Source organism: Centruroides sculpturatus, unplaced genomic scaffold, assembly GCF_000671375.1.
Source record: "Centruroides sculpturatus isolate CEXI.00-Female unplaced genomic scaffold, Cexi_2.0 scaffold600, whole genome shotgun sequence".
NCBI classification, from domain to species: domain Eukaryota; kingdom Metazoa; phylum Arthropoda; class Arachnida; order Scorpiones; family Buthidae; genus Centruroides; species Centruroides sculpturatus.
The window spans coordinates 243,235-260,150 of NW_019384814.1; the positions used below are offsets into that span (position 1 = coordinate 243,235).

The following is a 16,916-nucleotide window of genomic DNA, read 5'->3' on the forward strand; positions in this document are numbered from 1 at the left end:
TGTATCCTTTTAACTTTCTCGCAAATAATTTCTTCCGATACGCTGTCGCCGGCACACTGTTTTTCAGTTATCCAAAGCAAAAGCAATTTCTCGACATGATCTAATGTCTTCGATCTCTGTTTAGAAATTGATTTAACCCCTTTCGCAACATTAGCAAATTTAATAATGTCTTAATTTTTCATGATTGTCGATATCGTCATTCTCGGAATATGGAAAGCAACAGTTAAATCTCGAACACGCGTGCCACCTTCATATTTCTCAACAATCTCTTTTTTCAGTTCCGTTGTGATTCTAGTCATTTTTTTATTTTTCTGTTGCCCTTTTGCAATTCATGATTAATAAAAATAATAAAATGTTACTTACAAATTAAAATCAGAAGAAATTTAACAAAGTTATAAACCGTAGCACCGTGAACATCTAGTCTAGTGTAGTACACCGATAGTGCTACTTGTTCATAGATGGCGTGTATAATTGAATTAAGTTGTATACCGAGCAAAATTTGTTTCCAAATTGGACGTATTCTAAAGCAGACGTATACCGAGGTTCCACTGTACGTGAACAATATGTGTGTTGATTCTAATGTATCTTCTACTGTCTTTCCTGTTTTAATTATGAATCTCTCCTATTTCTTTTGTTTATTTTCAAATTAAATATATTAAAAGTTAATGTAAAGAAATTGCTTTTTGCTCTTGGTTTAATTAATTGGTTTAACTATTGTTATGGTATGTAGATATAACTTATTTTGTAAAACAATTACCTTATTATTCCACTAATTTTAATACTGTTTATAATAGTAACCCTTATGTCAAGCTACCACGTAACATAATTAAGCCACCTTAAGCCTGTCTCCTCTACACCCATTTATTGCTCAATGATCATACTTTTATAATGGTTCCTTTGTCTTGTATAATTTTAAGTATCTCACTTTTTTTATATATGTATACCAACTGAAGAGGGACTATTCCGATAGTCCGAAATGCATTTTGGTTATTTCATGTTAATTGTTAATTTAACCGATTTTAATGTACACCCCTTCTCGTTCTATTAAATGTATTCCACTGATACTTGGGTGTTTGTGTTTATTATCACTGGTGTGATATGTCCTTATTCCCACCTCACATTAGTAGGTTTTTAATTAATTTAATATATTAAAAGTTGTTTGTCGATTATAAAAAAATTTTAATTTTGAATAAAACTAAACTTCAACAATGAAAAATTTTATCATTATATGGAATAAAGTTTTTTATTCAACATGTTTAAAAAATTTTTTAAAATCACACATAGTAGTAACAAATACAAAATATTAAACTATTATAATTAAATATTATAATTAGTTTAAAAATTTTTTATTTACTTGAATTTTTCTGGGAAATTTGGACGGATAAAATGAGATTCAATATCCTGTCTTACACAAACAATGTGTGTAACACCAGACTGTGTTAGTTGTTCAATCTGTAAATAAATTTCAATGCAAGCTTTAGCATAATATAAATTAAATAATATTAGTTAAGGAATTATGTCTAAAATTCATATTACTATGCTGTAAAAATGGTCACATTCAACAAGAGAAAAAAGTTTTATTAGATTGAAATACACAATTTTTATTATTATTTGAACTAATTATAACTATACTACATATGAATCACATTTAAAATTATCTATTTTCAAGTTAATCTACTCTCTGCTGTAATTACTTAAACATTATTTGAAATGAAATTATTAAAAACACAAACTTAGAATAATTTAAAATTATTTCAAATATATACAGACATATAATAAAATATCGAAAATTTGAAATAAAAATCTTATAAATAAAAAAGGAAAATTTATTTGTTTGTGGTAGCACTGTATCTTTATGAATCGTTTTTAAACATACTTGTATTTGGAAATAATGTTTATGGTATCATTGAATTTCACCATCTTTTCTGTCAACTTTTTTGGGGATATTTATCTCTCTTTTTATACTTTACTCTCTTCTACTTTTTATACTTTTATATAATTTCCTATTAACTTAATCAATTTTACTTGATTAAAAATAATTTGCAAAAGCTCACAAATTTCTTTCAGATGACCATAAAAAAGTCCATTTTAGGAAACCAATCTATGAAATCACTATCTAAAGATCAATCTGCCATCTGTATGTTTGCACTGCACCCGGGGCCAAAACATAAAAACATCATCTAGGCGTTAAAAACCTACAGCTATCGCTACAAACAACTAGCGCTTTCAACGAAACTATTTTCGTCTTTATCAGGTTGAAAGAACAATTAATAACCTTCAAATTTGAAGGTTATTAATTGTTCTTTCAACCTGAAGAAGACAAAAATAGTTTCGTTGAAAGCGCTAGTTGTTTGTAGCGATAGCTGTAGGTTGTTAACGCCAAGATAATAATTTTCTCAACTTTACTTATCCAATATTTGGCGTGAAGTCCAATATTATTTCTCACATAAAAACATCAATCTGTCATCGAAAAACACAAAGTCAAATTGACATATGAACACAAAAACAAAAATATATAACTGTGCCAGTAAATGCTGATTGGCCAGATTGCCTTTTCTCTTAATTCTACCTAGAAACTTGTGAAAAGGGTGCTCAGGTGAAATAATTAATTTTTCATAAATTGAAAGAAAATTTTAAATTTTTTTATTTTTGAAAGAATAAAGAATCTCTTATAATGAAATGTATAGAATGCACTTATCTCAGAATGCAACATCTTTTGAGATAAGACTATTTTTAAAGATATTTTAATTATACAGAACTTCAAATGTTTAACTTCAATCACTTCAGAGAGTTTGAACACTAAATTTGACAAAAATTCAATTTGGAGTTTGAATGATGTTTCATATTTCAAGCTGCAGGTGCGGTGAAAAAATGCATTAAAAGTGTAAATGCAATCTGTTGTGCACTGCTGTTTCTCACTATTACTCTTGCATTACACTTGCATGTTTTGTGTTTTTCTTGCTTTATTTTTGGTGTGTGTTATTCATCAATTTTTAACAATTTCATCCTGTAACACTTTTTTGTCAAGATTTTGTATGCCTCTTACATTCTGTATCCTTTAGTTAAAATTTCCCAAACAGAACTTTTTAAATCACATTTATATGTTCAAAATTCAGGAGCATCTTCCCTAACACATTATGAATTTTTTCTTACTGTCTGAATGGTATTATATCCTTTCCAAAATTCATAAATCATAATATACATGACATGCTTTTTATCCAGACATTACAACTTAATTTTATTCAAACAAAATGTAAAGTAAAAAGTTTAATATAAGCTGGTAAACAAAGAATACAATCTCACATTAGCAATAATGGATTATATTTCACAACTGTTATAATTAAGTCACATATCTATGTTAAGTAATGACAGTTGTTAAAAATAAGCAAAAACAAGTAGAGGTAGATGTTAGGCACCATCTCTTAATGAAAGCAGTAACTATAATTTAATTTTAAATTCGGAATAGTCTGGAAGAAAAGAATAAGCCCAAAGCGAGAGTCGAACCCGCAACCACCACTTACTGTGCGGTGCGCTGACCAGTTATGCCATCCAGACTTTCAAGCAATTCCTCCCTTCCAGACACATTTAAACTTTAAATATAAAGCTTTACACATGACATCATGTTACAAAGCAGAAGTTGATGGTGTGTGACCAGTAAATGCAATTTTCATTTTATTTATACGGTATTTTCATATTTTATTTATTGTTTTCATGTTTTAATTTATTATTAGGGCATTTAATTATGTAATTTTTACCTTAAATATGTGTAATTACTGTTTAAGTTTATCAAAATGGTTTATCAATCTCTCCTTTATCAATCTGTTATATATCCAATAAACTATTTTCAGTTAGATTCCATTTTCCATTAACTATGAAACTTTATCCAGAAAAAACAAAGTTGCTACTTCTTGTATATACTTTTGTTCCATTTAATTATGAACAAGACACACATATCCTATTTTCATGTTATTAAAGATGGCTGGCTTAATTCCAGCACAAGGCATGTAGGTCTTCTGTAAAATTTTTGTTTTTTTTTTTCATTATCCTTCCAAAAACTTGGATTATGAGGTCTTTTCCTACCTTTAGTTTCCTGTTTGCTTCAAAATTATTGTGAATATTAGAAAAATCCATAACGTTTCAGTAAAAACTCCAATACACAAAGATGAAAGAATTTCACACACAGACAGCCATGTTTAAAATTAATGCCATCTAACAAATAAGCAAATTATAAAAATATATATTTCTTGTTTTGTGGGAGTCCCTTATATAAAACACATTCATAGAAATCAAGAATGTTCATATAGGATTTGTCATCATAATGTAGTTTGATGTCTCAGACTTTTGTTTTTCTTTTTTATTATTTATATACATGTTATGCTAAGGAGATTTTTGTTGTCTAAACTCCTAGATTTCTTGGCAAATTTGAAGAAATTAGGCGTTGATAGATAGAGGTGGGCCTATAAATGTGCAATAAGCTTTTTGTTTTCAGATCTGATCATCTGCTCAGAGAGTGGGTTCCAAAATTTCTGAAATTTCTCTACCATTTTTTATAGGAAGTCAATAGGACTTTTTGCATTATTGAGATTTTGTAACAATTCATTAAACCTGACACTGAATTGTTAGCCAGTAGGACTTGGCCAGGAAAAGTTGGTTCTATTAGATTTTCCACCTTAAATGTGGTATATAAAGAAATTTTGTAATTCATTTTTGTAGTTGGAGTTGGAGCATGAATATATTTCACTTAGTCCAGACTACAAGTAACAATAAACTCCATCCAATAAACAAAGCATTAATTATAAATACACCTCATTAACCTTAAATAATGCTTTGCAGTTATTTTGTAATGCACCACTGTATTTTGTGGTACTTTACAAAATAACTGCAAAGCATTATTAAGGTTAGTGAGGTGTATTTACTAAAAGTACGTTTTAATGGACATTAAATTTCAATTTTTAATTCTAAATTAACTTTTTCTATTTAATGTCTTATACTGCAGGTACTGCAAGTTGTCTGCTAGTTATTAGTTATTATTATTAAAAAATACTTACTATTTAATAATAATATATAATATATGCATAAAGTATAATAGATAATATATGCATAAAGTATAAAAAAGTTAAGAAAAACAAAAAGAAGTTGCCTCCAGACAACTTTGAAAGTACATTTGGTAAACCAAATAAAATTTTGGCTGCCTAGGACAACTGCTGATTTCAAACCCTAAGTAACTTTAAGTAACTTATTCTATTGAATTATTCTTAAACATAATACTGATTGGAGAAATTTAATTATACATAAAACAAATATTTAAGTGATAATGTCTTTTCTATAATTATTATTTCACAGATTATTTAGTGAAATACTTGTGAGCATTAGGAATAACAGTCAAGTATTTAACTTAACAAGTTTTGTAGTTTTCAGAGGAGAAAATAATTTTACTCAACAAAGTATGTATATTACTATAAATCAATTTCTGCTGTCTTAAACTGTATTAAAAATCTAGTTCAATATAACAGAAATTTAATGTATGATGATGTGTAATTATTTTTTATGCTTGATATATTTTATTTTATAAAATCATTATTACAAATCATTTCATTCCTTTACATCATTTATGAAAAAATGGATTCTCTGTATAATTATTTGTTAAATAGATGACTATTATAATTCTATTTGTCAAATACCAGGATTTAAGTATATTTGAAATTTCAAAACACGGTAATAATTCTATTTACCTTTGATTTCATAGCTGCAGAATATGGCCCCAAGAACAAACCAGGAATAATTTCCTAATTATAAAATAAATTAGCAATATGAATTATTAAAATTCTTTTATATAAACTAAATTATTTACATAAAAATTGAATAAATTAATTTTAACAAGATATAAAAATGAATATTAATGATTTCTTTTAATATTTAGTAATTACAAATATATTTGATATAATAAATACTAAAATTAACATATTTGAAATGCATTTCATCATATTCTTATATTATCTATTTATTTAAACTTATTTTTGAAGTTTTATTTGGTAAAAACAAATATCTGGAATATTTTTAAATATCATGTGCAATATATATAAGTATATTTTTTGGAACGTAAACCAGATAGATAGAATTATTTCAATACAAAGTCATCCAATACTGTATTTATACAGTTTTTTTCGCATGACCTTGCTTTAATATGGTACAATTTAATGGAAAAAAATTCAAGTCTCTTTTTACACAATCTATTTTAATAAATTTGTCTTTTTAAATATCTTCAATTAATTTTAATTCTTAGAAAATAATACCATATTTATTTGCATATAAGACGAGGTGTGACTTTAAGGATCAAAATAAAGAAAAATAGATTTATTAATACAATACTAATTTTATTTCAGTTAGTCACAAGTAAAATATCAAATGAACATAAATGCACACATTGTCCACAAAAATTACTGGCATTTTAAACTTTAAGGAAAAATTTTGTAAAATTAACAACATAATTTGTTCATGTAAAGCTAGAGAATTGGGAACCTTCTTTTTCACAATTCTTAACAGTCAAATCCACTCTCCATCAATTACACTTGCAAGTTTATCCAAATTCTGATTTCTGAATAATCAACTGTTTTCATGTGCAAATGGATTAAAACTTATATTGGTTTCCATGTGATTTTGGAATTTCAATCTGGAATTTATTTCAAAAGCTTTCATTTTCCTATTGCTTTTCCATTTTTACTTCTTACAATATACAAGAACAATTCAAATGACCCAGATAAAATACTTTCATTTTTAAATACAAAATGGTAAGCATCCAGTAAAAAAATGCAAATAGATGATTCAAAAAAATTATTTGCAAAAATGCAAAGAATCTTTTGCTCACATGTGTAGGATGACCTAGGAATTTGAAGCTGTGATAAATGAATAAAAACCTCGTCGTATATGTAAGTAAATACTTTCTCGGAAAATTTCTTTTTTCGAGAAATGTACATAAAAGAATTTTTTTTAAAAAGTATTTACTTTTTTAAAAAAATTCTTAAAATTTGCATTTACTGCTGCTACACACATTCAAGTAAACTCTAAGATTTGACTTATTTGGCCATGTGTAGCAACAATTAGTCTTTCATTTCAACTTTATCCCACAATTAAGTAGCCAGAAAACATTTTATTTGAAGTGTGACGATTTGCTTCTACAATTCTATTTCTTCCAACTCCTTTCAATATGAAATAGTTTTTGTATGTCATTTGGTTTTTAAAGCTAGAGCTATTTTGGTGTTTAATTGAAAATAGAAATCAAATAAAAAATAAAATGTGCAAAGATATAAATTTATTAAATTTTGCTAACAAGTATGCTAAAATTTTCCCTCTTCTAATTTATCAACTAAAACTGAAATGTTTTGTTTAAACACATTCTATTATGTTCAATGGTTTATCGTATTATTTTAACTAGTTTTTGTGGAGTACACAAGGTTCCAGTAAACATAACTGAGTCTCAGAACCTTACTTGGTACATAGGCAGCATACATCATACTCTAAAAATGAGAATGGAAGAGCATAAGTAAGACATCAGGAGAGGAAAAGTAACGAGAGCATTGGTGAAATGCATCCTGGTGGATAAAAGTGCTGCACCCAGAGAGTTAAGAGATGGCACCTAACGTCTACCTCTAGTGACAAATTACTTTATAGTAATCATTTAATTAGCCAAATTCTAGCCCGATCTTTCAGGTAATCGTTGGTTAATTCAATATATAAAAATTGCTACAAATTATGTAAAATAATCATAACTTTAATTTGACAACTATTTTGTGTATTTCATATATTAAAAGATCTAAATCACTTATAAATTTCAATTTTTCTAAGGAGAATATTTTACTTTAACAAATAGCACAATATAAAGCTGCAATAAAGAAAGGAACAGTGGATAAAAATCCTATATATTTCTAGAAAAGTAAAAGAAGAATACTGCTGACATTGGCCACTTTAGCATTAAATGCATTGTTGGTGTCATCTAGCAATGGTGCTGAAAGTATTATTTCAATTGAGAAAAACAATTGATAGAAGTAATCTCACTGAAAGAAATTTAGGTGTAAATATAAAACCAACCATTAACCCAATAACAGACAACAGTACTCATACTGATAAGGAGATGTATCAGGAAGACATAATTTAGATTATTCTTTTACCAAAATTAATTTTCAATAATAAATTTCCATAAATTATAGTTTTTCTTAATATATTTACAAATAATAATTTCTAATTAACAAATATATATTGGGTTGTTCAAAAAGTAATTTCGTTTTTTTTACCACTAGATGGATTAGTCGTATTTTTCCTGCCATTTTCATTCTAAACCGTATTATCATTATATATTTTGACAGTTAGCATTTTAAGGCTTATTTGTAAAAAATTTTGTTTGATTTTGTGCAATTGTTTTTTTTCGATGTCCCATCAAATACGGAAGATCGAAAGCAGCATTTTCGGCATATTTTGCTCTTTTATTACCAAAAAGGTAAGAATGCTGTTCAAGCGAGAAAAAAATCATGTGACATGTATGGAGATGATGTATTGACAAAACGACAGTGCCAAAACTGGTTTACAAAATTTCATTCCGGCAATTTCAATATTGAAGATGCACCACATTCTGGATGGCCTGAAGTCAATGAAAACAAAATAAAGGTACTGATTGAAGCAAACTGCCAAATAATAACATGTGAAATCACTAAGAGATTAAATTTGTCAAATTGAACTGTTTATGATTACTTGAAACAAATTGATTTCGTTTAAAAGCTTGATGTATGGGTTCCCACATATTCTTAAAGAGAGATGCTCTCTTTGGTGGGATTTTAAGGAAATTTTTTTTGGAGCTTTTACTAAACAATTTAACAATTGATTCGAAAGTGTACTGCCATCAAGTAAACAAATTGAGTAATATCATCAAACAGAAAAAGCCAGAATTGATCCACAAAACAGGTGTAGTGTTTTACCATGATAATGTCAAATTTCACACAAGTTTGGTAACTTGTCAGAAACTGTTATAACTTAGATGGGACGTACTATCACACCAACTGTATTCGCCAGATCGAGCACACTCAGATTATTACTTGTTCTGGTCAATACAAATTTTTTTTAACTGTAAGACATTTACTTGAAATGACAATGTCAAAAATCACTTAGATCAGTTTTTTGTAAGCAACAATCAAAACTTTTATGAATGTGAAATCACACTACTACTAGAAACGATGACAACAGGTATTTGACCAAAATGATCGATATATAATTCAATAAAATATTTATTTATTATAAAGATATTGATTTTTTTCCACGGAAAAAAATGAAATTACTTTCCGAACAAACCAATAATTAGGCAAAAAATGAACAATTTTTAAAATTTATCTATATAATTTTTATAAGTATTTGCATAAAAAGTGGTAACTATAATATATATATAATATATATAAACTAATAATATATGCATGTCATTACATTGCAGTTATTATTTCTAAAATATCAATAAAGAAACTTCATATTTACCTGCATATCTCTTCTCATTGAGTAAGTCCATTCCTAAGAAATAAATATTTTTAATTACAAAAAATTTGATAAATTCATAATAAAATTTTAAACTTATTAGTTGTTAATGTATTAGGCAAAAATTCATAATAAATGTCAAATTAACCATTTTTAAATTAATTTTAAAAAATATATTATTTAAATAAAACTAAAAACTACAATGAATTTAACATTTATTGAAAGTTGTATTGACACCAGGGCTGTGGAGTCATGTAAAAATCTACTGACTCAGAATAAAAGCTTCAATAAATAAAGTTCCAATAGAGGTAGAATGTAGAAACTTTTTTTATTCCAAAGCTAAAAAATTCTCTAAATAATGACACATTAAACATATAAATACGTATTCGATATTTTTAATTTCCTGGCTGTTATATATAAAGAGGGAAAATGTAGCAATCAGTTAAAAAAATGATCTCCCCCAAAATTTTTACATTTAAGGATTCAAGACACCTTGAAATGTCAAGATATGAAAAGGATTTGGGTTTTTTCTGTATGTATGGATGTTAAAATGTGTGGGGGGGCATGATTTTGTTCACCCTATTTGAAATCCTGTAGTCTCAATAGAAGGACAGGCTGACCTTTTATCAAGGCTATAGAATTTCTGTGCAAGCATTTTTCTGAGGAAAACACTATTGATCACCGACATGATTGTTTTAAGCAAGTAAAAATTGCTTCATGGAATTGATATTTTGTAGCATCTCATGAGGAAACATCTTATGCAGGAATTTTTAACAAGCATCTTACGGGCAGGACTAATGAGAGTGTGGGATGAAGGGGTAAAATTTTCACGGCCAAGATTCACAGGAACCTGGACTTCATTCCACAACTTTTTTACTTTTTTCAATCACTCTCAAGGCCCATGTAAATTTTTTCCTAGGCCAGCGACATCTTTTGACACAACTGCTTATGGGCAAAATGATGACACTACAGAATTTGAATTTAGAAAAAAACATCTCAGGTGAGAACATCTTAACTGGGTTTTACTGTACTATTATAAAATGTCAAAAAACTTAAATTTTGAGGATAGAGATGAGTTTTATAAAAAAAAAAATTGTGAATACCAATAACGAGTAAAATATTCATAAAGTCCAACCACACTGGGGGTATGACACATGACCCCTTCTATGTCTCCACCCTGTCAACTTTTAATTAATAACCAAAATTTAAGAGCATTAATGCCCCTTTATACACAAGCTACCGTGTCAAATTTTGTTTCTTAAACTTTACCCATTCTGAGATATTGTTTAATATCTCAGAACAGAAATAAAGAAATTAAACAAATTAGATTCCAATACACACACAAATTTCCCCCTCTGACATTTTTTGGGTTCAGAAGGTCTCCAAACATGTAATTTGCAAAAAAACATGAAGGGTCAAATATGACATGATTCCAATAAGAGTAAGTGATGGATAAGGTGACACCTAAAAATGTGTTACTATAAAAGCAAAGCTATGTTGGCCAGATTAGAGTTGTTTGTGGTCTATTATTCTCTTATAGTATGGAGGTACATGAACTTTAATCTAAACATAAGAGTTAATTATTATGCATATCAGAGTTCAAACAGAATTTTCACTTCAAATTTCAAGGGAGCCATATTTTGAGCTAACCAAATTCCTTAACATATAAACCTCTATATCTCTAGATGGGACAAATAGTACAGTTACAAACTAATGGGATTTGAACTATGTGAGTTCAAACTGACAATGATTTCCTGTACTTTCATAAGACAATTCTCTTATGAAAGTACTTTTGTCTTTTCCCATTCCACTGCAATTCCCTCAAAACAGAAAATGTTGCTAGAGCTATATTTGCTCTTCCTTTAATGTCATCATACTTATAAGAATATGTCTTATTTATTTACAGTCTGATCTATAAATATCAATGAGAAATCAGTTGTCTATAAAATTTCAGTTATTAATAAGGATGTGAACATTAATGTAGCATACACTAACTAACAAAAAAAGATTATAAATGCATCCAGATGCATTTTGTCTACTAAAATTTTTATTTGGATTATATTAATTACATTTGATAATATTACATTAATAATTTGATAACAGTCATATAATTTAATAACATTTATATCAAAATTATATGTTTGATAGTGATTAAGTATTCTATTTATGAATATACACCTACCTATACTTTTATCAATTAATCTTATGCTAATTAAGTTGATCTAATATAAAAATATAACAGTTGGAACATAGATAACTTAAAAACTACATACCATGAATACAATCTTCCAGCAAATAATATGTATTTGAATTAAACACAAAACGAAATGTTTCGGCCTCTTTTAGGGACTTGCATCAAACATCGAACTTTTACAGAACTTTAGAGATTCTAACTTTAGAAATGTTTATTAAAATTGCTTTCTTTTTGTCATAAACTCATTTTTGTTTGTTTAATTTTTATTGTATAATAATAATTTGTAGAGTATAAAAAATGTTTAACATACATGTTAAACATTCAAAAAAGTTGACATTAAAAAGAAAACAATTTTAAAAAACATTCTAAAGTTCTGTAAAGTTTGATGCAGGCCCCTAAAAGATGCCAAAAATGTTCTGTTTTGTATTTAAATACATATTTACTGGAAGATTGTATGCATGGTATGTAGTTTTTAATTTTAATCTAAGTTGATCTATTTAATTTCATGTAAATAATTCAAATGTAATGTAGAAAGATTGAATAATTCTTCTATATTCACAATCAAATAATCAATCAATAAGCAAAAGATATCTATATATATAACCCATTCAATGGGTGTCTGTCCTGTAACCGTTTGATAACGGACACTAGAGGTGCCCCTATCGTGTGTCATATTTCAAACATTCAAATTAACAATTTTAATTCTTATTTAAATTAACAATATAAATTTTTATTATTCATTTGGCCAATAAATTATTATTTGGTCAATATAACAATATAAATAATTCAGTATATTTGTAAGAGGAATTTATTATTTCAGGGGCTTATATCTCTCAAAGGGTCGCGAGTAGGGGTATGGTTCCTTTGACTGTATTGTTAGTGCAGGGTCTACGGTTTGGGGAGGTTGCCACCTCTTTATTCGGAGAATAAATCTTACCATTCAGACTTTAACAGAGCTGTAGAGCATATTGATAGGAACAAAAAAGTCAAAGGAACCGTGCCTCATGGAAATTTGTAAAGAACACCCACTAGGAGGCATCCCGAGCTACTAGTTTATTATAAAACACTATAGAATAAATATGAAATAAAAATTCATTTATTTGATACATGACAAATACTAGATTATTTTAAGTTTAGAAAATTACAAAAATGTTATCTTTAAATTTTTTGAATCATCAAAGAATGTTATATGATAAAAATTTCACTGTCAGAAATACCTAAAAAATAAATTTTTGCCTTTGTCATAATTTCTCCAAATAATCTAGACAAAATAATAAATTGACAATTCATTATTTCAGCAAAATGAATTTCAAAGATTTGAATATTAGAATTAATAACAACTTTGCCATAATTTATAAAATAGTTTAGTTTTTTTATCGTCATTAATGAAAATTATTGCTTCAAATTCAATTTCAAATGTTTCAATGTAAAGATAACTACAGTTTTATAGACACTTAATAACTATTTCTTAACAAGCAACTGTTTTTCAATGATAAATTATCTACTATCTAATTATAATTATCCAATTTTTGATTTAGCCCTAATAACTAACAGTTTATTCATTCTATTTCAGCATATCCATTCCTTTCAATTAACTTCACAGAAGAAAAACAGTAGTTTTAGAAACCTTTATCAAAATCATTGCATAGATCAGTTTCAAAAGACTTAACTATTATTATAAAAAATCTTTTCATAAAAGCAATATACATGATATATATTGCAAAAAAATTCTTTAGAACTTCTGATATAAATTTTTTTCTTATAGAAAAAAAATAGCCAGAAGATTTATGACATCACTTTCCACTAAACAGTTTTCTTATAATTTTAAACTATATACACTATGTTATTATACAACTATATATTTTTTAATAAATAAATTCTATATTATATATCTTAGAAAAAATAAACAGAACACATTGAATACTTTACACTAAACTGTGTAGACAGAGATGGTAATCATTTTAAACATTTAGTAAATATGATAAAAATAAACAATTGATATAAATATTTCAATATTTATACATTCTATCCCAAAACATGTCACACTACTCATTAATTGAAATAGTTCATTTTTGAATGGAAAGTGACATTTTAAGATTATTTTTAAATGAGAGAATGACTTTAAATCAAATAGTTTGGACATTTTCACATATATAAGTTATAATTACATAAAGTTTGTCTGATGGTTTCCAAACATGATATACAAGGTTTCTCTGGGAGAGATCAGTGAAGATTAAAAACCTACATATCTAATGTAAGAAAGATGCAAAAAATAAAGAGAGACACGAGATATTTGCCAAAAAATTAAAAAAAAAATGCTATTGTTTATATAATATTTCAGCATGAGAATTCCAAGAATAGCAAGAACAAATAAATAGAGAGAATTGAAAAGAAATAAATGTTATTAAAGAGCTACAGAGCAAAGACAGCATCATAGTACAGTAGAGTACCAGAAACTTGACTCTTAGTAATTCAACATTCCGTAAAACACATCTTTCAAAAGCAAAATACATGTAATTTAATTTTTATATCTATAACTCTGGGATCAAGTAAGTTATTGTTCTTTAATGGTGACACTTGATAATAGCATCAATTCCAAATTTTAACAAAGACTATAACCCTTTTTCCAAGGTGTCACTGCTACAACACAAATATCATTAACTTGAAAGTAGCTACTGAATAGACAATTTTTTAAATTAAAATTTAACTGCAAATAGAAATAGTCACTAATGATACATAGTTAATACATACATGAATTTGCACATATAATACCTTTATGAAAATTCCACTATTTAGACTAGCATCATTGCTATGCCACTGTACACTAAACAAATTTGTTAATTTAGCAGAATTCTGCTATGGTTGGCAACATGCTCCCGCCAATAAGAAGATGGTCAAATTTGATCTGTAGATTAACATATTCTCATTTCTCTCACTTCACTGTTAACATGGGAGTCCATAAAACTCACCAAATTCTCAGTCCACATTAAGCCAAGTTTGTGAGACTCTACTGTATTCATATTAAACAAATTTAAGATTAAAATGATAAAAGACTAAATAAAAGATTAGCAAAATAAATTCTGAAAAAGAAAAAAATTATTAAATTATTGTAACCAGGTTGAATGATAGTCAGAAAAAACATTTCAAGTATTGATAAAGCAAATTCAGCTAACTAAAGCAGATGATTTGGCCAATGGCAATCTTACAGAAAAATGTTTAACAAATGATTTCAGATTTGATTAATTTCTTTATTTCAGATATTATAATCAAGGAATTTATGCTTTAAACCCTACTAATTGTATGGTTATAAGGGTATGGGATAGGGTTATCAACTCTTCCAAATTTTTCAAGAGACTCCTGAAATTAGCCAAAAATTTGTAAATTCTCTGATTCCCAAATCGAGACCCATTCATTCCCCATTTATTCAACAAGTCAATCAACTTTCAGGGTATATATTAAAATACACTATAGCAGGGATGGCCAACTATTGTGTACATAAGATCTACTTTTTACCTTAAAAATGTGTTGCGATCGACTTGTCGTAAGCATAGTCTAAGTGGCGAGGGGGAGGTGTGAAATACATTCTACGTTTAGATAGGTTAGAAAAGCCACAATTTAATTTAAAACATGAAGAAAAGGTACTTACATTTTAAACAGAAGAAAAATTGAAACTCAATGTTGTGACTTTTGGGGACCACCACTTCACCCTTCCTATCTCTACTGTGTCCCAACCTACTCTCTCTGTCCCTCTTCCTGCCTTTCTTTTTTGATTTTACGACTCTTTGTCTACATTTCTTATTCTCCTTTTACAACTGTACGCAAATGCATTGCACATGGACCAACAAAACTGCATCTGAGAAAGCACGCGGAGGTCCGATATCACTACAGTTGCATTTGCATGTTACTTTCACATGTTGTGTTCAGTTACAAGTGTAACACATTAAGTCAAGACATCGCAAGTGATCAACCAAAATTGACTTCGCAATCGACTTGTTAGCCACCCCTGCACTGTAGAATAAGCAACAGCATTTTGATATTGACAAGTAAAAAATGGGTACAATTACATCTCTGAATGAGACAGTTCAGAACTTATCAGAGAGTCGTAGACCATACCCATACGAGCATAAAAGTCAAAGGAACAATCCGGTACATGCGACCCTTCCATCTTACCAAAAAATGTCAATTTCCTGAAATTTTTTACTTCCGAAACAGAAAACTCTCAGAATCAATTCTTTGGGAATTGGCAGACTTATTAATGAATGAAATTTAATGGTAAATGAGATTTTATACATCAATTTACAAAATTTTATTAACTGTAATGAAATGGTTTCAATAAAAATTAAATTATCATGTATACAGTCTTCGGTAAGTCTTCAACAGGTTGGAAACAATAGTAAACAAATAATTTAACATTAAAATATATAATGTAATAAGAAATGGCTTAGCTGAATATTTCTATTGATGTTTTTAAAAAATGAATAAGTTGTATGTAATTTTTATGAAAATATTTTCACATATTTACATTGTAACAAATTAACGCAGTTTAATGTCAATCTGATGCGCTTACACAATTAATTATCATTCATTTTTTTTAAATTTATGTTTAATTTCAACATTTCCAGACAACAAAAATCCATTAAAAACAAGATCAATAGAAATCTTCAGAAAATTAGGCTTAAAATAATAAATCATACCACAGTTTCTTCAGCATCTGGTAATGATGGAAACTTTATTCTGTCCATTATCAACCCATTCACATTCGTTTCTTGAGAACTAATTCACTATTAAATAAAAATGTACTTCAGTAATTCTTCCCTAAATCCTTCTATATTTAATTAATGACAGAAAGCGGCATGAAGTTATGACAACGCGCCACCTGCCTGAATATTCAATAATAAAAACTACAATGGTTTTTTTTAAATACATATATATTTAAATCGTAATTGCATTATCGAATTTTTATAAAATATTTCATCGTATTATTTATCCACTTTTAAATATTTATATTATATTTAATTTTAATTATTTTATTAAAATTTAAAATTTTTAAAAATATAATAACAAAATGTATTTATCTTGTAAAATCCGCTTGTGCTATGTTTCTGTTTCAGTAAAACTTTTTCATGAATTTATTTATGAAATTTTTATGATATTATTATACTGGGAGAAAAGAAGAATAAAAGAATAGGAAAAATTTTACTAAGATATAGGA

The 16,916-nt window shown here is 27.5% G+C and overlaps 1 protein-coding gene across 1 annotated transcript in view; it reads right to left on the reverse strand.

Moving 5' to 3' along the window:
- LOC111629828 (serine/threonine/tyrosine-interacting protein A-like) overlaps positions 1 to 16,570 on the reverse strand; it is a 39,354-nt gene extending 22,784 nt beyond the window's left edge. Inside the window, exons 1-4 of the mRNA XM_023373738.1 lie at positions 16,399 to 16,570; positions 9,514 to 9,546; positions 5,733 to 5,786; positions 1,355 to 1,452 (exon numbers count right to left, since the gene is read on the reverse strand). Of these exons, the coding sequence (XP_023229506.1) occupies positions 1,355 to 1,452; positions 5,733 to 5,786; positions 9,514 to 9,546; positions 16,399 to 16,446 (233 nt within the window). The 5' untranslated portion in view covers positions 16,447 to 16,570. The remainder of the gene's footprint in view (positions 1 to 1,354; positions 1,453 to 5,732; positions 5,787 to 9,513; positions 9,547 to 16,398) is intronic.
- Positions 16,571 to 16,916: the final 346 nt, after the last annotated feature.